Source organism: Hipposideros armiger, unplaced genomic scaffold (assembly GCF_001890085.2).
Source record: "Hipposideros armiger isolate ML-2016 unplaced genomic scaffold, ASM189008v1 scaffold_520, whole genome shotgun sequence".
Lineage (NCBI taxonomy): Eukaryota > Metazoa > Chordata > Mammalia > Chiroptera > Hipposideridae > Hipposideros > Hipposideros armiger.
The window spans coordinates 456,427-474,218 of record NW_017731870.1 but is presented as its reverse complement, the minus strand read 5'-3'; the positions used below and the strand labels follow the sequence as shown (position 1 = coordinate 474,218).

At 37.3% G+C, this 17,792-nt stretch overlaps 1 protein-coding gene across 1 annotated transcript in view; it reads right to left on the bottom strand.

The window, feature by feature from the left end:
• MLLT3 (MLLT3 super elongation complex subunit) overlaps positions 1 to 17,672 on the bottom strand; it is a 261,905-nt gene extending 244,233 nt beyond the window's left edge. The window contains exons 1-2 of the mRNA XM_019668210.1: positions 17,546 to 17,672; positions 16,443 to 16,623 (exon numbers count right to left, since the gene is read on the bottom strand). Coding sequence (XP_019523755.1) covers positions 16,443 to 16,623; positions 17,546 to 17,548 — 184 coding nt within the window. The 5' untranslated portion in view covers positions 17,549 to 17,672. The remainder of the gene's footprint in view (positions 1 to 16,442; positions 16,624 to 17,545) is intronic.
• Positions 17,673 to 17,792: the final 120 nt, after the last annotated feature.

Genomic DNA, 17,792 nt, shown 5'->3' with positions numbered 1-17,792 from the left:
CTGCAAAGCAGAATTGATAGTGTCTGAAACTAACAGGGTTAAACAATTTCTTTTGTGAGGCTACTGGCAAAATCTAGAGCAGCTGTCTCACTTTGCCTTTAACGATCATAGCAAAAGCTCAAGGAAGTGATCCAATACAGCGCTGGTCTTTAGTAACCAGATCGTTTCTATTTTATTTTCAACCAAGGGAATGGAAAATGAAAACAAAATTATTCCTCAGTCAGTAAGTTTACTTGACAAGCTAATTTTTACCAACCTTTAACTTTTATTCACATGTCTACCCCTAAGAGCTGTTTCTTTTTTGGGTGCAGACAACCTTAATAACTTTAAAATACTGGCTACACAAGATAAAACTTTAGATGGCTATCACTTCTTTAAACCCACTTATAAAAACTACCCAAAACTACTGGAAAATGTTTTAGCTACTCAAGGACTAGCTAATAGAGCTAAAAAAAGAAGAAGCAGTTAGTCATTGCTGTAAACTGTTGAGCCACAGATCTTTGATTCTATCAGTGAAGAAAACTGCAGAATTCATACCATTTTGTATATGACCTACAACAACTGAATAATAATTTTCATAACAGAAACATACTCAGTTCCTCAAGGATTACAATTTCCCACCTAAATCTACTTACACTGTTTAAAACAAATAAATAGCTCTCATCATATACCATATAGCAGACACCAGCTATTACCAACACATCTAAGATACCTACTCCTGTTCTTCCCTACTTAGCCTATGGAAAACAGGTATTTCAGACATCTAACTAATCAGGACTTACAAATACTGATTTTACATATAAATCCAACCTTCTTTAGAAATTAATTTTCTGAATATGAATAAGGGAAACAAAATAATCAAATCAATGACCCAACAAAGTTATGTTATTAGCACTCTGGTTAATAACTACAGGTTCGTACTAGAAAGAAACTCCAAAAAAATTTTAAACTAAGTTACACAGGAATACTCATGACTGCAACATTCCCTATTTCAATATTTACAATGCATAAGCTTGTTTTATTCCAGTAAGTTTGCCTAAAAAAATTTTTTTTTCTAAAGGGCAATCGTAATCCAGTATTTATTATTCCAATCCTATTTATTTCCACAAAGGCTTGACCCAAAGCAATTTTAGTTAAATTTCAAGATAGTATACACTTATGCTGTATGCCACAGCTAAGAGATGCTTATTATAAACATCTGATATACTTTCTGATGACAGATCCTATCATTTTACCCTATGACTACCAGTGTTCGTTTCCTAAAGGAGACAAATTAAAAACAAACAAAAAACATCTATGAATTAAAATACACCACAAATGGGTGTTACCCTGAGTTGATTTTATATATATATATATATATATATATATATATATATATATATTTATTTATTTATTTATTTATATATGAATGAATGGCTTACTTGTTTTAAAAAGTAAACCTCGAATACTGGGTTAGTAAGTGTCACTTTTAGGGATTTAAACCAAAAATTCTTCAAATAAAATTAAATAAATTTGTTTGCAAGTAATTAACGATGGGATTTCAATAATGTAAAACTATCTCTATGGCTCAGGAATTTAACTGGCAATGTTCAGTATAATATGCTTAGTGGGTCTTGGAGCCCACTGCCTGTAAAATCTCCCATGGAGATTCAAGACCACCCATTGAAAAATAGTACAACATTATTGCCTCAGGCGAGACGCGGGTACATAGGACTGGTTATTCAAGTCTTTTAAATACTATTTTATTGAGGGATTGTGGGAGGTGGGGGAGGGGATTCATGAGTGGTGGGGGAGGAAAACTCAGACATAGGAAAAAACCAGTAATTTCTAAAGCAGAGGTTCCTATAGTACCCCCCACTCCTCATCCCACCCCAAGCCCCTTTTTAAACAGCTACATAAACAAAGTAATAAGTGCTCAATTTCAGAGAGAATTACATTATACTCCATTTGAACAGGCTACAAAGTACTTTTATTTGAAAAGCTGCTTCTCTGCTGTTATAAACAATTTTACTCGGCACCAATTTCAGACAAGAGAAGATGGCTAGGGAGATGGGAGGTGGAGTTAGGAAAAACTCGCTCAGTGTCTTTCAATGCCTAAAATAGTTGATCCAATAAAGATCCTTTAGAGAAAAACTTTTTTTTTCTCCAAGTAAGCAAATCATACAGGAGGGCTTTTCTTTTCTAGGGTACTGCACCCTGTCTCTTTAAACTCCAGGCCTGCCCCATTTCCCACGCATTCAATGAAAGCAACACGTTTGCTGGCCTCCAGCCCACAATGTCAAGTAGTTTTCTTGCTATTGAATTTCAAGATTATTCTTTTGGATCATTTGCCCTTTAGTTTTAAGCACGCCAAAGCAAAAATAATGTCTTTCTACAATAACATAAAGAAAACTCTGAGGTCTTTACAAGTCTACAAGTAGAGAACACCTTGTCCTTTAGTCCCCCTTTCACTGCAAAATATGCTCCCGCTCTACGTGCTCTAAATAAGGGCCATTTATACATTATCTTGGTCTGCTCCAGCTCTGTCTGTCCTGGAATAAAATTCTATGAGTATACTTATTTAATTTAGTACCAAATTTGGACTATCTAACAACCTGCAATACTCACACTACGTCTCCATATTACTCAAACTCTCAGGTCCCTTGAGTATTTCGTTAGAATCGGTTTTAAAACAATTATGTTATTTTCTGTATTTGCAGTTAGGACATCTACATGAATTAACTGAACAATAAAAATAGGCAGCAAGTAGTGTGAGCTGTTGTCACGGTGCCAAAGAGTATATTTTCCTCATTCTCATACACATTTTAATCCTGAAGAGAGGAGTCCAGGCCATTATGAACCCCACTTAGAATTTTCTCAAAATAATAGGAATAGTCAAATAAAATTTTATCAGTAGAACTAAATTAAGCCCATGGAAAATAACGCTATTCCAAATGCTAGCAAATAGAACTTAAGATAGCAATTTTATTCAAGTAGCGAATAAAGAAATGCTCAGATCACAAGCATCAGTTTCTACTGAGTTGTCGGAAAAGTCATGACATATTTTTTCTCTGTTTTTCATTGCAAAAATGCGTCATGACTTTTCCAACAACCCAATATATTTCATATTCTAAGTCTGAGTTAATCAGGCTAACTATAATTTAGGGATTTTGTAAAAGTATCTAATACAGACTTATTTTGACTTAACATAGTTTTGCTGTGTATTTGAGCATGTATACTTTTAGTGGCTATTTGTTTTTTAATATTAAAAAGGTAAAAATGTTTCCCACAGATTGTAATATCAGGTAAATTTTAGATTGCAAAGAGACCTTTTAAGACAACTAAAATTAAATCCCTCATTTTGCTGAAATCATTATTTTTAGTTGTGTTGAAGGAATATTTGTATCAACCTATCTGTACTGTATATAAAACAAAATTACATTTTGATTTTAATTTTTTAAACTTCTGGTTATTTTTGTAGCCTATGTATGAAACAGTATTAAAATATTTTAATACTAAAATATTGTTCGTGTTTATGCAATTATGCATCAATTCTCCATCCAAAAAGGACCACTTCTCTCCCTGCGCTAAACATATTATTTTTGCCTTAGTTTTGGTGGTAGTTTTGGGTATTTTTATTTCTCATAACTTAGTTTTAACTTCCAAAATATAAACAAAGGCACAAACTGGAAATGGGTCTTTACTTCTAATTGTAGATCCCATTTATTTCTAACTTCATTATCATGAGAGTTCTTTCATTTGTAGGCAATTTTTAAAGTCAGATTTAGGCTCTAGAGAATTTTCTAACACAACATATCAAGATAAACATATCAACTAACAAAGTTATATTTATCAAAACTCCACAGGGGGTGGAAAAAATCAAAACTTTTCCAAACATTCCTAAGTATTCCAAAAAATGTATACTGTACTGAAATATTAAATATGGTTGTCTTTCTGTTACAAAGACTAGCTTATATGAATCATGTACTTATAAATCAGGTTAATCTGATTAATTTTATGACTGCAATACAACAGTAATTATTAAGAAAGGTAAGAACATGATTTATAGAAAGCTTACAATCAATTTATGAAACTTTATGCATATATTCATAGTAATATTAAAAGAAACTATTCAAAATGACAGGGTGATTAAAACTTTAAATAAAATATGAAAATGTCCCTTGGAGAAGATATTCCTCTATACATTCCAAATCCGATTATGTAAACAAACAAAAAAGCTTATTGTAAACATGTCCATATGTTTAAATATTTAGTTATTTAAATATATTTAAATATCTAGTTTTACTTTCACATAAGACGTGTCATTCAAGAAAGCTTGAAAAATGCAACAAATTTTACTGATGACAAGAATTTCCTGATATCCCACCTCCCAAAGGTCACGTCTATTAACATTTCACTATAGTATTTTCTTCCCATCTTTTCACTGATGTATTTTTATATGTCACACAATTCTCAAAATGCAGGTACAGATGCACAATTCTGACCATTCTGATATGAAGAAAATGAACTGAATCAAGTACTAAAATCAATGATGATGATAAACCCAAAAAAAGGGCCTCCATAGAAATACTGTCAAGTAGCATTAACTACAAGCTACTGTGTACCCTTTACAACATAAGAAAATTATTTCTTTGCTTGTCTTTAAGATGTCTGTATTTATGTATTTTTGTATAAATCAAATCCTTAGTCAATCATTCGACAATTCCCTTTAACAAGCTGAAATGATAACTACAATTATTTTAACTGACCTAAAAGTTATGCAGCGTGTTACAGGTAAAGCGTGGAAGGGCACTTGCTTTTCAAGACACCTTCAATTAAGTATCTGAATTATTAAACAGAAAACCCTGCAAGTATGTTGAGCGATCAAAGATTTGATACAGTGTCTTCTAACTTGTTTACATGATAATGTTAGCCCAAGTCCCCAATTATTATTCTATTGCTATAGAAACAAAAGAAGTTATCTGATACTTCATAAAAGCAAACTGAATGACAAAATGTCAAGGTCCGGCCTACATTATATGAAACATCAATCAACCAGTCAAGTTTCATGAAAAACCTAATGATCTAATGATCTGGTCAAGAGCCATATTTAAGGAAGAAGTTTCAAATAAACACAGGGTGTCTTGAGTTCTTGGAATGCTCCAACCCACAAGTAGTTGATGGCTGGTGTAAATGGCAACAATATAATCAGAAAGTAACTTTTCATAACCAAAACTTAATCACCTACTTGGTGAATTACCCTTATCTTCTACTTCCCTATTATTACACCAAGTCTTTTACCCATTTTACTATCCACTAGTCATTAAAAAGGGTAAAATTTCAATATATCAACATTTTGTTTTTCAAAAAATTGTTCTCAAACTATTATACTTATGAAAAGTGAGAGATGAAATACAGCAGCACATATCTATTACCTAGCATGTTAACTAACCAATGTACAGTTGATGTCAAATAAATGCAAGCTATTTCATCATTATAAAAACAGTAGATCAAAGACACACTCAGGATTTATCCATTTTAAAAAACTAAGGAAAAAATAATATTTCAGAGCTAGGAAAGACCAGAGAGCTTATTCAGTCCAAACACATCCCTTCTACCTCCCAGGCCAAGGCTTCCTGCTGCATTGCTAAATACTGTTCCTACCAGTTATTGGAATACATCTGTCTATTTTAAAGCTAAAAGGCTAGCTGTATTTCATGGATTAAGTAGTAAAAAAAAAAATGATAGACCTGGCCAAGTCTCTCAAATTTGTGTCTGGCTTTTAAAATAGCAGCCAAAGTAGATAAAGGAAAAGAGAGAAAAGGAGAAAAATTCATTTTGCCTATAACATAAGCTGAAACACATTCTAGAAAATGTGTTTCTCAGCCAACACAATGTTTCCTGCTAAATTCAAGAGGTGGTTCTGTTTACACAAAGAAAATTATAAGAGTTACGGAAGACATGAGCTTTCAGATACTAAGTAATAATTTACCACTTAGGGGAGTGGCAACTGAAGTCTGGATTCTAACACTTTTTCTGACTTGCAGTATTTACATGTATGTTATATTGTTGCCAAAAACAATATAATGTCTAGACTCTATTGATCAAAGGTGTAAGTGCTATCTACAGTGATAATACAGTCCCATCCCATCTGATGTGTGTGTAATTCTCCTGCAGTACCGGAGGACCAATATACAAGGAGAGGTGAGTGCTGGACTGACGGAAGCACACACGTGCTCATGCTAGATGCTGCATATGATGAGGAAAGTAGCTTTCCACGCCTCCTCATTATTTCTGTGCACAGGTAGGAAGAGTTATACACCAAGCATGTCTGCTAAGACAATCTGGAGTTCTAGCAACATTCTGAAAAACCCATACCACTAAAAGCAACCAAATCTCAACAACCTAAACTCTCTAGTTTTCATGGAGTCACTACAAAACAACTGCTTATAATACAGTAACAGGGAAAGAAATCAAACAAAACAAAATTTTAAAATAGAAGAATATTTCTTCAGTACAAGGAAAGCTTTCATATTCAGCAACTCATATTAATATAGTATTTGGGGCAAAAGTTATGGATGACATGAAATCTACAATAAACCTTTTTTTAAACATTCAAAGTGTTATAAATGTTTATTAAAATAAATAGATACCTGGAATAATCTGACACCAACACCATCCTGGGAGGGAGGGAGGAGGAAGAAAGAGGGCATAAAACCTACCTGCAAAAATTAAAGGCATCTTGCAGACTAAATTTATATGTAGAAATATCAAGAGGCACGTATATCTCCCTACTCTCTAGGTCACTGCTGTTATTAATATTTTAGGAAATTGTTAATGTATATTTTGCTTTTTAAAATCAATACATACACAGCATTTGGCCTGGTATTGATAGGAAAATAACTAACTAATGATTTGTTCTGGAAAGGAAAAAAGGAAAAAAAAAACCCCTACATTTGGCCAAATTAAATGTTTTAAAGTGTATTTGACTCTGAGAATATCAATCTTCTAACATGGGTAACAACTAATTAAATTCAACTGATCCTCTTTATAATCATTTATGAATATTTTAAATGAAAGGACCTCAGCATTAAGTTCAGAATAGCCATAATTTTAATAAAAAATGACGGTGCGTTGATTCTCTCCGAAGAGTTAATTGTTAACTCCTACATACCAACTAAATCACGCCCAAATGCTAGCCTTATCTTTTTAGAAATTCAATGATAATAGCTTTCTTCAGGCCTCAACCACTGAAAACTTCTCACACTCAAATTAAAAGAATTCGGTCATGCAACATTATTTCTTAAAACAATGTTCTGCATCCTTCATGGAATTGCAACCCTATCACGGGGGGGGGGGGGGGGGGGGGGGGGGGGCAGGGGTGGAAATATCAGGGTATACCTACCATTCAGTAACAATTTTTCCTAATGATTTGATCTCAAAGGAAAACCTTACATGAATCCACAAAATGAATTTGATTTTGCCTGCAAGTAGCTACAGAACTTCTTCCTTTTAAACGGCATCTACCATGGTTACCACCACTTAATTAAATCTTAGATCATGTCGACAAAAGCAGTTATTGCTGAACACTTGTCTGCTAATATAAGTGAATAATTACTCAATGCTGTAAAAGTAAACATTTACCACCATTTATTACTAGTTATCTTTGCACCAGCACACTTGTGACTCATTGTGTCTACATGCGAGATCACTTCACATTTCTAGGCTGCTGATTGAAAGTAAAATGAGAGGCTAAACAAAGATGAAGAATCTCAAGTGTCCTTTGCAGCTCTAAAAGACACAAGCACATTGAAGGCAGGGACCTCCTCTTTCCCTTATTTACATCTTCCCCCATTCCTTTCATGCACATATACAGTCTGTTGGTTAAGCACATTACCATGTCCCCACATTATATTCTTAAACAAAACAACCCCAAAACCAAACAAGAAGACAAAACAAAATAGATCATTTTCACAAAATTAGAAACTTGTATATGACAAAAAGATACTATACATCAGGCTACAAGAGAATCAAAATAACATCCTACAGATAAGTAAGAAACAGACATCCCAATAGCTTTTTTAAAGACACATGATATAAAAGGAAGTCAATAAAGAAGAAATCCAAATGGTCAGTAAACATATAGAAAATGCTTAACCCCACTGGAAACCAGAGACACGCAAATGAAAACAAAAACGTACCGTATTTCAACTAAATATCAAAAATAAGAAATCTTAAAACACCCAATGTTGGTCAAGATATAGAGAAAATGGTACTCATTCCCTGACAGAGTATAAACTGTCACCAGCTACTTTGTAGAGCAATCTGATAATGTCTAGTACAAATGAAAAAAGGTACCCACAACTCAAATTCTAGGCCTATATCCAAAATCTTGTTCATTTGCACAAGGTAACATGTAAAAAGATGTGCAACTGCACAAAATGGAAAATGACCTATATATTCCTTAATAGGGGGAGAGAAAAGTAAGGCTAGAACATATTCCTATGATGAAATATAAAGCAAACAAAACAAAATTAAAGGGAGTGAGCTGGCTCTCTACAGATGAAATATGGAAAGGTTCAAAAACATATGAGTTGAGGACCGGCTGAGTGGCGCGTTGGCTAAGAGCTGGCTTGGGATGCCAGAGGGCCCCGGTTCGGATCCTACATATGAGGGCCAGTGACACTGCCCTCCACAGCTAAGATGCTGAACAACAGCTCAACCTGGAGCTGGGCTGCCATGAGTCACAGGCGACGGCAGTCCCTGTGGCAGTGGGTTGCCATGGGCTACCGTGTGTAGCCAGCAGCCAGCGTGAGCGGCCAGCAGCCGCAGTGAGCGGCCGTCCAGAAGCCGGCGACTGATCTGCCTCGCCCGGGAAGAGCGCAATGATGGTGCCCACTTGGGCCAGTGAAGCAATGTCCTCCACAACTAGACTGAAGAACAAAAGGATACCAACTTGTCTGTTCCCCTTCCCCAATTCCCCAGCGCTGTTCCCATCCCCCAATTCCCCAATAAAAATCTTTAAAAACAAAAAAATACATATGAGTTGGAGGGGGAGAAAGCAGGATGCAAAATTATTCACTCATGAAAATGTTCTGGAATTAAACAGTGGCAATTATTGCACAGCCTTGTAACTATACTAAGAACCACTGAATTTTACAAGGCGTGAATGTTATAGTATGTGAATTATATCTCAAACGAAAAAAATAATTCACCCAGTACAATACTTTCCATGAATATTTTAAGACACACTATCATATTACTTGTAGCAACATAAATGTGCACATTTACATAAAGAGATGGAAGAAAGGCTGAAGAGTTGGAAGAAAAGGTTGAGAGGCATTTAAAAATTTTAGCTGAATCTATAATAATTTCCTAAAATCAAAACAAGGAAGCAAAAATGATAAAATGTAAACGCTTGTTTATTCTTAGTAGTGCGGATTTGAATGTTTGTTATATCATTCTTTCCTTTGTATTGTCCTGTACATTTTTTGGAGAAATACAAAAAAGGGCACAAAACAGGCATATCACAAGTGACAAATGGTAAATATATAGTACACACATAAATATATGTAGCATTACTAATCAAATAAATGCAAATAAAAACGAGGCATAGCTTCATCCAGTAGATTGACAAAGACTGGAAAAAAAAAAACCCAAAAGCTATTAATTCCCAGCATTGGCAACCATGTGGGGAAATGGGCAGTCTCCTAACACCAGGGGAAGTATAAACTGGTACACTCTTTTTGAAGGAAAGTTTGGTAATGCATATGAAAATTTAAAATCTATATACCTTGACTCAGCTACCTCCCTTCTGGAAATTTAACATAAGGAAATTATTGAAACACTATAAAAATGAATGTCAAGGATGTTCACACAGCATTAGTCATATCAAATTCAAACTTGAACAATCTAAATGTCTAAATAATGTATAACAATCTATACTCAACATAATATCACAAAAGTCAGGCTTAAAAAGATCATATTCCATTACACACCACAAGGGTAGGAATGTTCATCTGTGCTTTATCCCCAGCTCCTAGAAATGTTCTAGGCACATTGTAGGAGCTCCAAAAAAACACTTGTTGAATGAATTAATGTTAATTTATAGTTAGTTAATATTTAAATGTGTGTGTGTGTGCACATATATAGTATATGTAAAGATGTCTACTAAAGTATTAATTATGATTATCTATGAAAATTTTGGGGGTAACTCCTTTCTTTCTGTTTCTACTTTGATTTTTCTACAATAAACATGTATCTATTGGGTTGTTGGAAAAGTCATGACATATTTTTCTATGTTTTTCGTTGCAAAAATGTGTCATGACTTTTCTGACAACCCAATATAAATTAGAAAATAACATGATTTTCATTTGCATGTAAAAAATAATACATGGGTTCTTCATAAAAGCTGCTCTGTATAACTGTACAATGTAATTTCTCAAGTTCTATGCTATCTATAACACAAGTTTTTAAAAAATTTATGAATTACCTGTAACACTATCAATGAGCAATTATTATCCAAGGACTCTTTTTGTACAAATTATATAGTCCCCAAAATGAACACAGTACTATAAACAAGAATGAGGAGAACCACAAAATATAGGAGAATAAAAAGCACTGAACTATATATACACGTTATGAGGAAGAGGATGAACTAAAGAGACTCTGGTCACACACACAAACAAAATGTTGCAAAAGAAAACTAATTTGTATCACTGAGACAAGAGAATTTCTCTTACTACATGTTAGCTTCTTCTCTGAGGAGTAAAAACATGAACTCAAACTATCAAAATCAAAGGAACAAATTATAGAAATCTATATCGTTTCTATTAAGACACTGCGAAGGTTATGTTTCAGAGATCAAAAATATCCTACAATCTGATCAATAAAGATTACAGTCCAGTAAAGTTCAGTAATATATCAAATTCTTGCCTCATCATGTAATTGGTATAATTGTATTTAACATCTTCCCCCCAACCAAGTATCTAAGTTCTCTTTTGAAGACGGAAGTCACTAGGAAATTAAAAAAAAAAAAAAAAAGTCCCACATCTTAGATCTGTTTTTAAAGCTGTGTTAGGTAATAGGAATCATCTGTAATAGATGACCAGAAAAAGAGCTAAACAGCTAAAGTTGGTCCATGAAAGACCATTGCAAGGAAACTTCAAGGAACCAAGAGAAGGAAACGATCATTAGGGTAAAACTATGAATCCAACTGATACTCCTGTCTATCTCTGCGAGGTAATTCTACAGAGTCACCTAAAATGCTGAACATAAAAGAAGTCTGCAGAATACAGATAATACAGCCTCAAATGGACAGTGATATTAACTATAAACTATATCCAGTAAAACCCAAATTTAGATTATCTTTTTCTGAAAAAAAGTTGTCAGATAATTGTTACATTGGTCTTTACCCATGCGAATAAATACCTTGGAAGATTTATCTTTTCTTTCCATTAAATGACTGTTTTTATTAGCAACAATAATAATAGTTTTAAAAAGTCATCTTGCACATATTAATAGGGCAGTTTATCTGTGCCAGGTTGTACGCTTAATGTTTTATATCAGAGGTTTTCCGAGTATAGTCCGGGGGACCCCAGGATCCCCAAGACCTTTCCCACAGATTGGTGAAATTAAAACTCTTTTCAGAATAACTCTAAAACATTATTTACCTTTTTCACTCTCATTCTCTTATGTGTGTATAGCAGAGTTTTCCAGGGGCTACAAGGACGTGATAACAACAGAGTGAATACAGAAGCACAGAAGAGGACCCAGTTGTCTTTATTACAACAAACATTAGAGATTTGCACACAAAAAGTAAAACAGTGCCACTCTTCTCACTCTTCTTTTTGTTTTAGAATTTGTTTAAAATGTCTCAGATTTAACTTTTAATAAAGTAACTGTTAGTAACTACCAATTTGCATAGAAAAAGCTCCTTCAAGTCCTCAGCTTTTAAGCATAAAGGGGTCTTAAGACCAATAAGTTTGAGTAGAGCCGATTCATATTTAATCCTCAACTTGTGAGGCAATGGTTCTATTCTATCATCATTCTCTTAACACAGGTGAGAACACAAATTAGAGAACAGACACAGAAGTTACTTGCTCAAGGTAACAGGAGGTGTCTCTTAAAACAGTATTGGAATATAAGTCTTGAATTCCTAACCCTAACTCCTCACCACTGAGCAACAATATCTACCCAAGAAAGTTAAAGATCACTTTTAGACAGCTACATGTTAAATCCCTGTTTAAAAGGCAATAGTCTATATTGGGTCTTTACTCTTTGTCCTTCAGTCTTAAAAAGTAATGTGTGCTCATTGGAATGCTTTCAATATACAGAATTAACTTTTTTTTTTTAAATCAAACATACAAAAATAACCTCTCATCACCACCAGCACCATAAGCACCCAGTAAGGAAAGGTACTGGTAAGAGTTTGTGCCCACTCACCCAGGATTTATTTATATACATACACACATATACTTCTTATCTGTTTAAGCACATTTATAAAATGAGATCACACTGATTTAGCAACTTGCCTTATTTCACTTAATACATCTTGAAGATCGTCATGCATCTACAAAGAGATTTACCCTCTTTTTTATAGATCACCATCATTTACTCCTACCCAACTGAGGTCCCCTAAATGACTGGCTTCCAAATTTTTCCTATTAAAACACAGACACAAGGAATGTATCTTTGTGAAGCTATGAAGCCATATCTGTTGGAAAATCCCTAAAAGTAAAATTTCTGGGCCAAAGGGTATAAACATTTAAAATCTTATTAGGTTTTGCCAAATGCCCTCCAAAATGTCTGTGCCCAATTTACATTCTCACTAACAGCATATGAGATTTCCTCTAGCAATTTAACTTTTAACTGCCTTGGAAAATTATACTACATGTTGCTTCAAAATGCCAAGTAATAAAATTGTTCTCACTGGTCATCTTAATTCCATATAAAACTCGACACAAATCTTGTAACACTCACTGAATGTACCAGTATAGTCTTCCATCTTTAATTTTTCCTTACACTTTTTAAATACCTCAGGAGGGAAAATACACCAGGTACACATAATATCTTCAACTAGCAACCCCTCAGATTTTAGACATCCTGATAAGAAGTTACCCAAATTATTTCAGGAGACTAACACAAGTCAGAATTATACTTCAAAGCTGGGCTTCCACACCAAAAACAAAAGAAAGTTATAAGTGTGGATTGATTATGCTTTATATGCCCACTCAAAGGGCTAATGCTACAAATAAAAAGCCATCATACCAGTGGTCAAATTAGCTTACATAAAATAACAAGCAACAGATTTCGTATCATAAATGTCGGTGGAACAGATTGTAATAGTAAGGATGGCTGTAATTGAAAAGAAAGTTCACTCAAATTCACATCATACTGAAAATGAAAACATTAATATTTTAAATGAAATGTTTTGAATGTAACTATTCATTTCAAGTCATATCAGACTATTATAAATCTTTGGTACTAATAAATAAGATATGGTCTTTTTTTGCAAGTAGATAGTTTTGAAATGCATTATACTCTGACCCGCCTATTCTGTAATGGATAATGGATATCCCAGGCCTCACTATGTCATCAAAACCTCTTTTCTATGACTTTGTGCTAGTAGTTTTAAATTGAGAGTCTCCAATACATCTCTAAAACAGAGTAAAACCTCATTAATTCAAGTCCAATCAGCTCAGTTCTGAAATGGTGTATGTAATTCTCATTAGGCAACAAGTTAAAAATACTAAAATGTCTTCCTCTACAATTTCTCATAATGTTACTGTGAAATAAAGGAAATCAACCTGAAAATTCACTTTTCCAAGCCAAAGATTTATGAAACTAAAGACTCATCCATCTTCGTGGCCAAGAAGTTCATCCTCAGTGCTAAGGTCCACTTCTGTTTATCTGCTACCATATGGAGTGAAAGTGATTTAACTTGTTATTAACAGCCACTTAGAATAGAGTATGTGCATTTCTTTTAAATATCTTGTAACTCAGATTTTTCCACAAAGCCATTTTTGCTGTTTCTCCCTTTTCCAATCCTAACATTGATAGACCTATAATATCACAAATATAGCACCTTAAAAGGTGTAGAAGTAGACACAGAAATGCCAGGCATTCTTATTCTGTATCTATTCTTACCATTTTGAAAGACATTATAGGCCAAGAAATAAGTCCCAGGATTAAGTGGCATGTTTGGTGTTACATGAATTTACAACTAACTATTCCCAATGAACAGAGAAACCTTCTCTTGCAATCTGAATCATGTGTAATTACAGTATGACAAGGTCTCTCCTGGGCTATGTAAGCTGGCATTTTTCCCAGGACTTGTCACATCATGGGAAGCACACATACAAATAAATATCCAAAAATAAACATTTTAAAACAATAGCTTATAGAATACATAAAGAAACTTCGCAGTTGAGAATAAAAATTGAAGAGCCCAATGGACAAGCTGACAATGTCACCAGAGATGTCTGGGAAGAGAGTTGATAATCAAGCAGCTTACCATGCCTAGCAACAACTCCCAGATGTGGGCTATGCGGGCAGCACCCTCACATGCCCTTAGCCTGGACAGAAAATCATTAGGTATGGCAAATAAAGGGGAACATCACCACACACACCCGCTGAAGCAGAGAACAGTGGTGGAAGTATGGGAAGGTTGGTCATCTTTAATTTCATAATGCCCATTTGTTGATTGTTAAGGCACCTAAAACAAAGTTATCTTAAGAGCTACATCTACTGCCAACTGACTTAGTTTCCTAATGCAATAAATATGGCTTTTTGTGTTAAGTGTATTTCACCTCAAGGTGAACAGCAGCCAAGTAATCATAGTAGTGTGTACCCAGGATATTAGAAGGTGGTTTCTTTTGTTTAAACTCCTCCGCAGTGGCTCTGTGGACACACAGAAAGGGGAGAGCAAAATTCCAAGAAGCATCAGACCCAATCTCATATAGTGACAGAAACTTGACAGGACTCATCCTTGTCACAGTTTTGAGGAAATATAAAGTATAATATCCCTGGCTATCTTTTGATAGAAAATGCTAACAAAATCTAAATGTTATTTCCTATAGGCCATGCATGTTCATTCCTAACCTCTATTAGAAGCTGGTTCATTTATTAACCATCCAGCAAAGCCCATCAAATTCAACTGCTCAAGTTTTCAAGAGAAGCTATAAAACAAACCACTAAAGGCAAAATATACAATCCTGTGTCCCGTAACACGAGGTCTGGAAACAAAAATAAGCATCCACACAAGCTTCTGCCACCTCTAAGGCACACAGCATTTCTCTTTTCTTTATTCCGCCCCTGAATGTTCAATAATGTCCACGTAGCTCTAAGCAGAATGCATTTATTATGATGTTACCCTAAGAAACTGCAGGAGTTCTAGATGCCAATAAAGATTACGGATCAAATGGAAGATAACTACTAACCATTGTGTCGACTTAGATAAATAAATCTGCTCACAAACAAAGCATCTTATTGTATTTATATTGTTACCTCTACTAATCCAACTAAAACAACCAGACAGTAGCTTTCCAGAGAGGCTGGAGGGAATAGAAATCAGGATTTCTCAAATCCTCTCTCAATTTAAGATAATACGTTTCTTTTCTTCAAAACTGTTCTATCCTTTACGGAAAATGCTTAGGACCTCTGAAGCTGAGCAGGATTATGCAAACTAGACACCAAGGCTAAAAACCAAGGTGGGGAAGGACTGAAGAACAAGGGAAGACAACATCATTCCTCTGAAACTTAGCTTCGTCGATCTCTGCAGGGACCCTCTTCCCTGCAGGCCACATCGGACTGACACTTTGGAACCCTGCTCAAAATTGAATGAGCAATCAAATGTCACTGGGGGCTAGGGATGAGTAAACTCCCCAACTAAACATAAAATCCTGACCGTGGAGGCTGGGGGCGGCTAACCCATAAAAAGAAAAGTCTATGACAACCGGCTCCTAATGCCTCATATGCAGGGAGGAAGGCAGAGAAGACCCTAAAGAGAGAGGATTTCTCAAGACGGAACAATAACTACATCCCGTGCATTCTCTGCTAATAACACAGGTAAATCTCAATTTATCTAGAGGGAATAAAAGGTCCAAGTTGTTTATTCCCTCCAGCCCCACTCCCCACACCTCCAAACACAACAACTAATTGCACCTTCCCCACGGAAGCCGCGGCTAATCCCAGAGGACCGGTGAGGGCTGGCTTGGGATAAATAAACATTCGACACCTGACGGTCCTTTCTCTGCAGTGACTTTCACGAAGCCGAAATCGCACGCGCGGGCGGGAGCCGGGACCTGGCCAGCTCGGCGCCACGCACCCGGGTCCCGAGGCTCCGCCGGCGAGCGCGACGCGGGGGGCGGGGAGAGGAGCAGGGGGACCGCCAGGGCCAAGCAATTGTTTCCTCCGCCAGCAAAGACATTTTTTATCAAGCTCCTTTTGTATTCGAGCCCTACCTCTTTTTGGCCTAGGAAAGCTTTCGTGCAAGTGGAAGACGACTTTCTCCACAAAGTGCTGTATGTTACTGTGCTCCGGGCCGCGCACGAACACCATCCAGTCGTGGGTGAAGCCCTCCACGGTGGGTTTTTTCCTCACCTGGGCGCGGTGCCCCAGCTCCAGCTTCACCTGCACGGCACACTGCGGGCAGCGGGATAAGAGACAGCCGTGAACAACAGGAAGGCGACCGTTCGACACTGCACATTGCGCCTGACATTTTTTTTCCTCCTTCTTGAAACGCACATAAAAGGAAACGGCGGTGCCCTCTGCTTTCACGTTTACGCGCGTGGGCGCGCACACCCCACACCCCACCCGGCCCGCCGGCCGGCCCGCGGAGCCCGGGACCCCGCATCCACACCCGCCGGGGTTGTAACGGAATGTTACCCCCAATTGGGAAGGGGGTCCGGGGATCTGGGAGCACACTCAGCCACTACATGCACAACAAATGCATCGGAAACAAATTAGAAGACAATTAGGAGACGATGCCGGGGCGGTTTCCCAGCGTGGGAAGGGAGGTAGCTGGGACCCGAGGGGGGTTCGGACGAGCCCCCTCCCCGAAAGTACCGCGGCGACAGGCACACGCCGAGGAAGTCTTTGTGTACGTGTGTGTGTGCGTGCGTGTGGAGCGCTGTGCCAGGCGAAATGGAAACTACAGGCAGCCTCCGCTGATGGGCACAAACTCCCGTGCTCTTACCACGGGGTTCGTGCACAACAAAAATAAGACGTCGTCTCACACACACACACACACACACACACACACGCCCGCAGGAAAACACGCCGAGGCATCCATAACTTAAGGAGCCCCTCACCCCCAGCGTAAAGCCCCACGCGATCGGCGAGGCCAGCCTAACGGAGCCCCCGCAACACACTTCCAAGAGCCAAAGTGGCCCCAAAGTACCGCCCACCTCCCCACAAAAAATTAAATTCAGAAAGGCAGGGCGGCGGGCGGACAGCCGCCGAGCCTCGACTGCACACAGCCAGGCGCGGAGGCAAAGTTGCGTGCGGCCCCGCCGCTGTCAGCCCGCACACTCCGGCTCACACACGCGCGCCGCGGAGAACGCACCATCGTAGCGGCCGCTGAGGCTGCTCGCCGCGTCCCCGGACTGTGCCCGCGGCTCCTGGCGGCGGCGGCGGCTGAAATATGGCTGAGTTATTATTCGCCTCCTTCCACCGTGTGTGAGTGTGTGTGTTTGAGTGTGCGCGTGTGAGAGTGCGCTTCTTGCGATTGCAAAGAGAGGAGAGGAGGGAGGGAGGCGCGGAGGGGGGGGGCGAGTGTGTGTGAATGTGTGAGTGTGTGTGTGCGCGCGCCG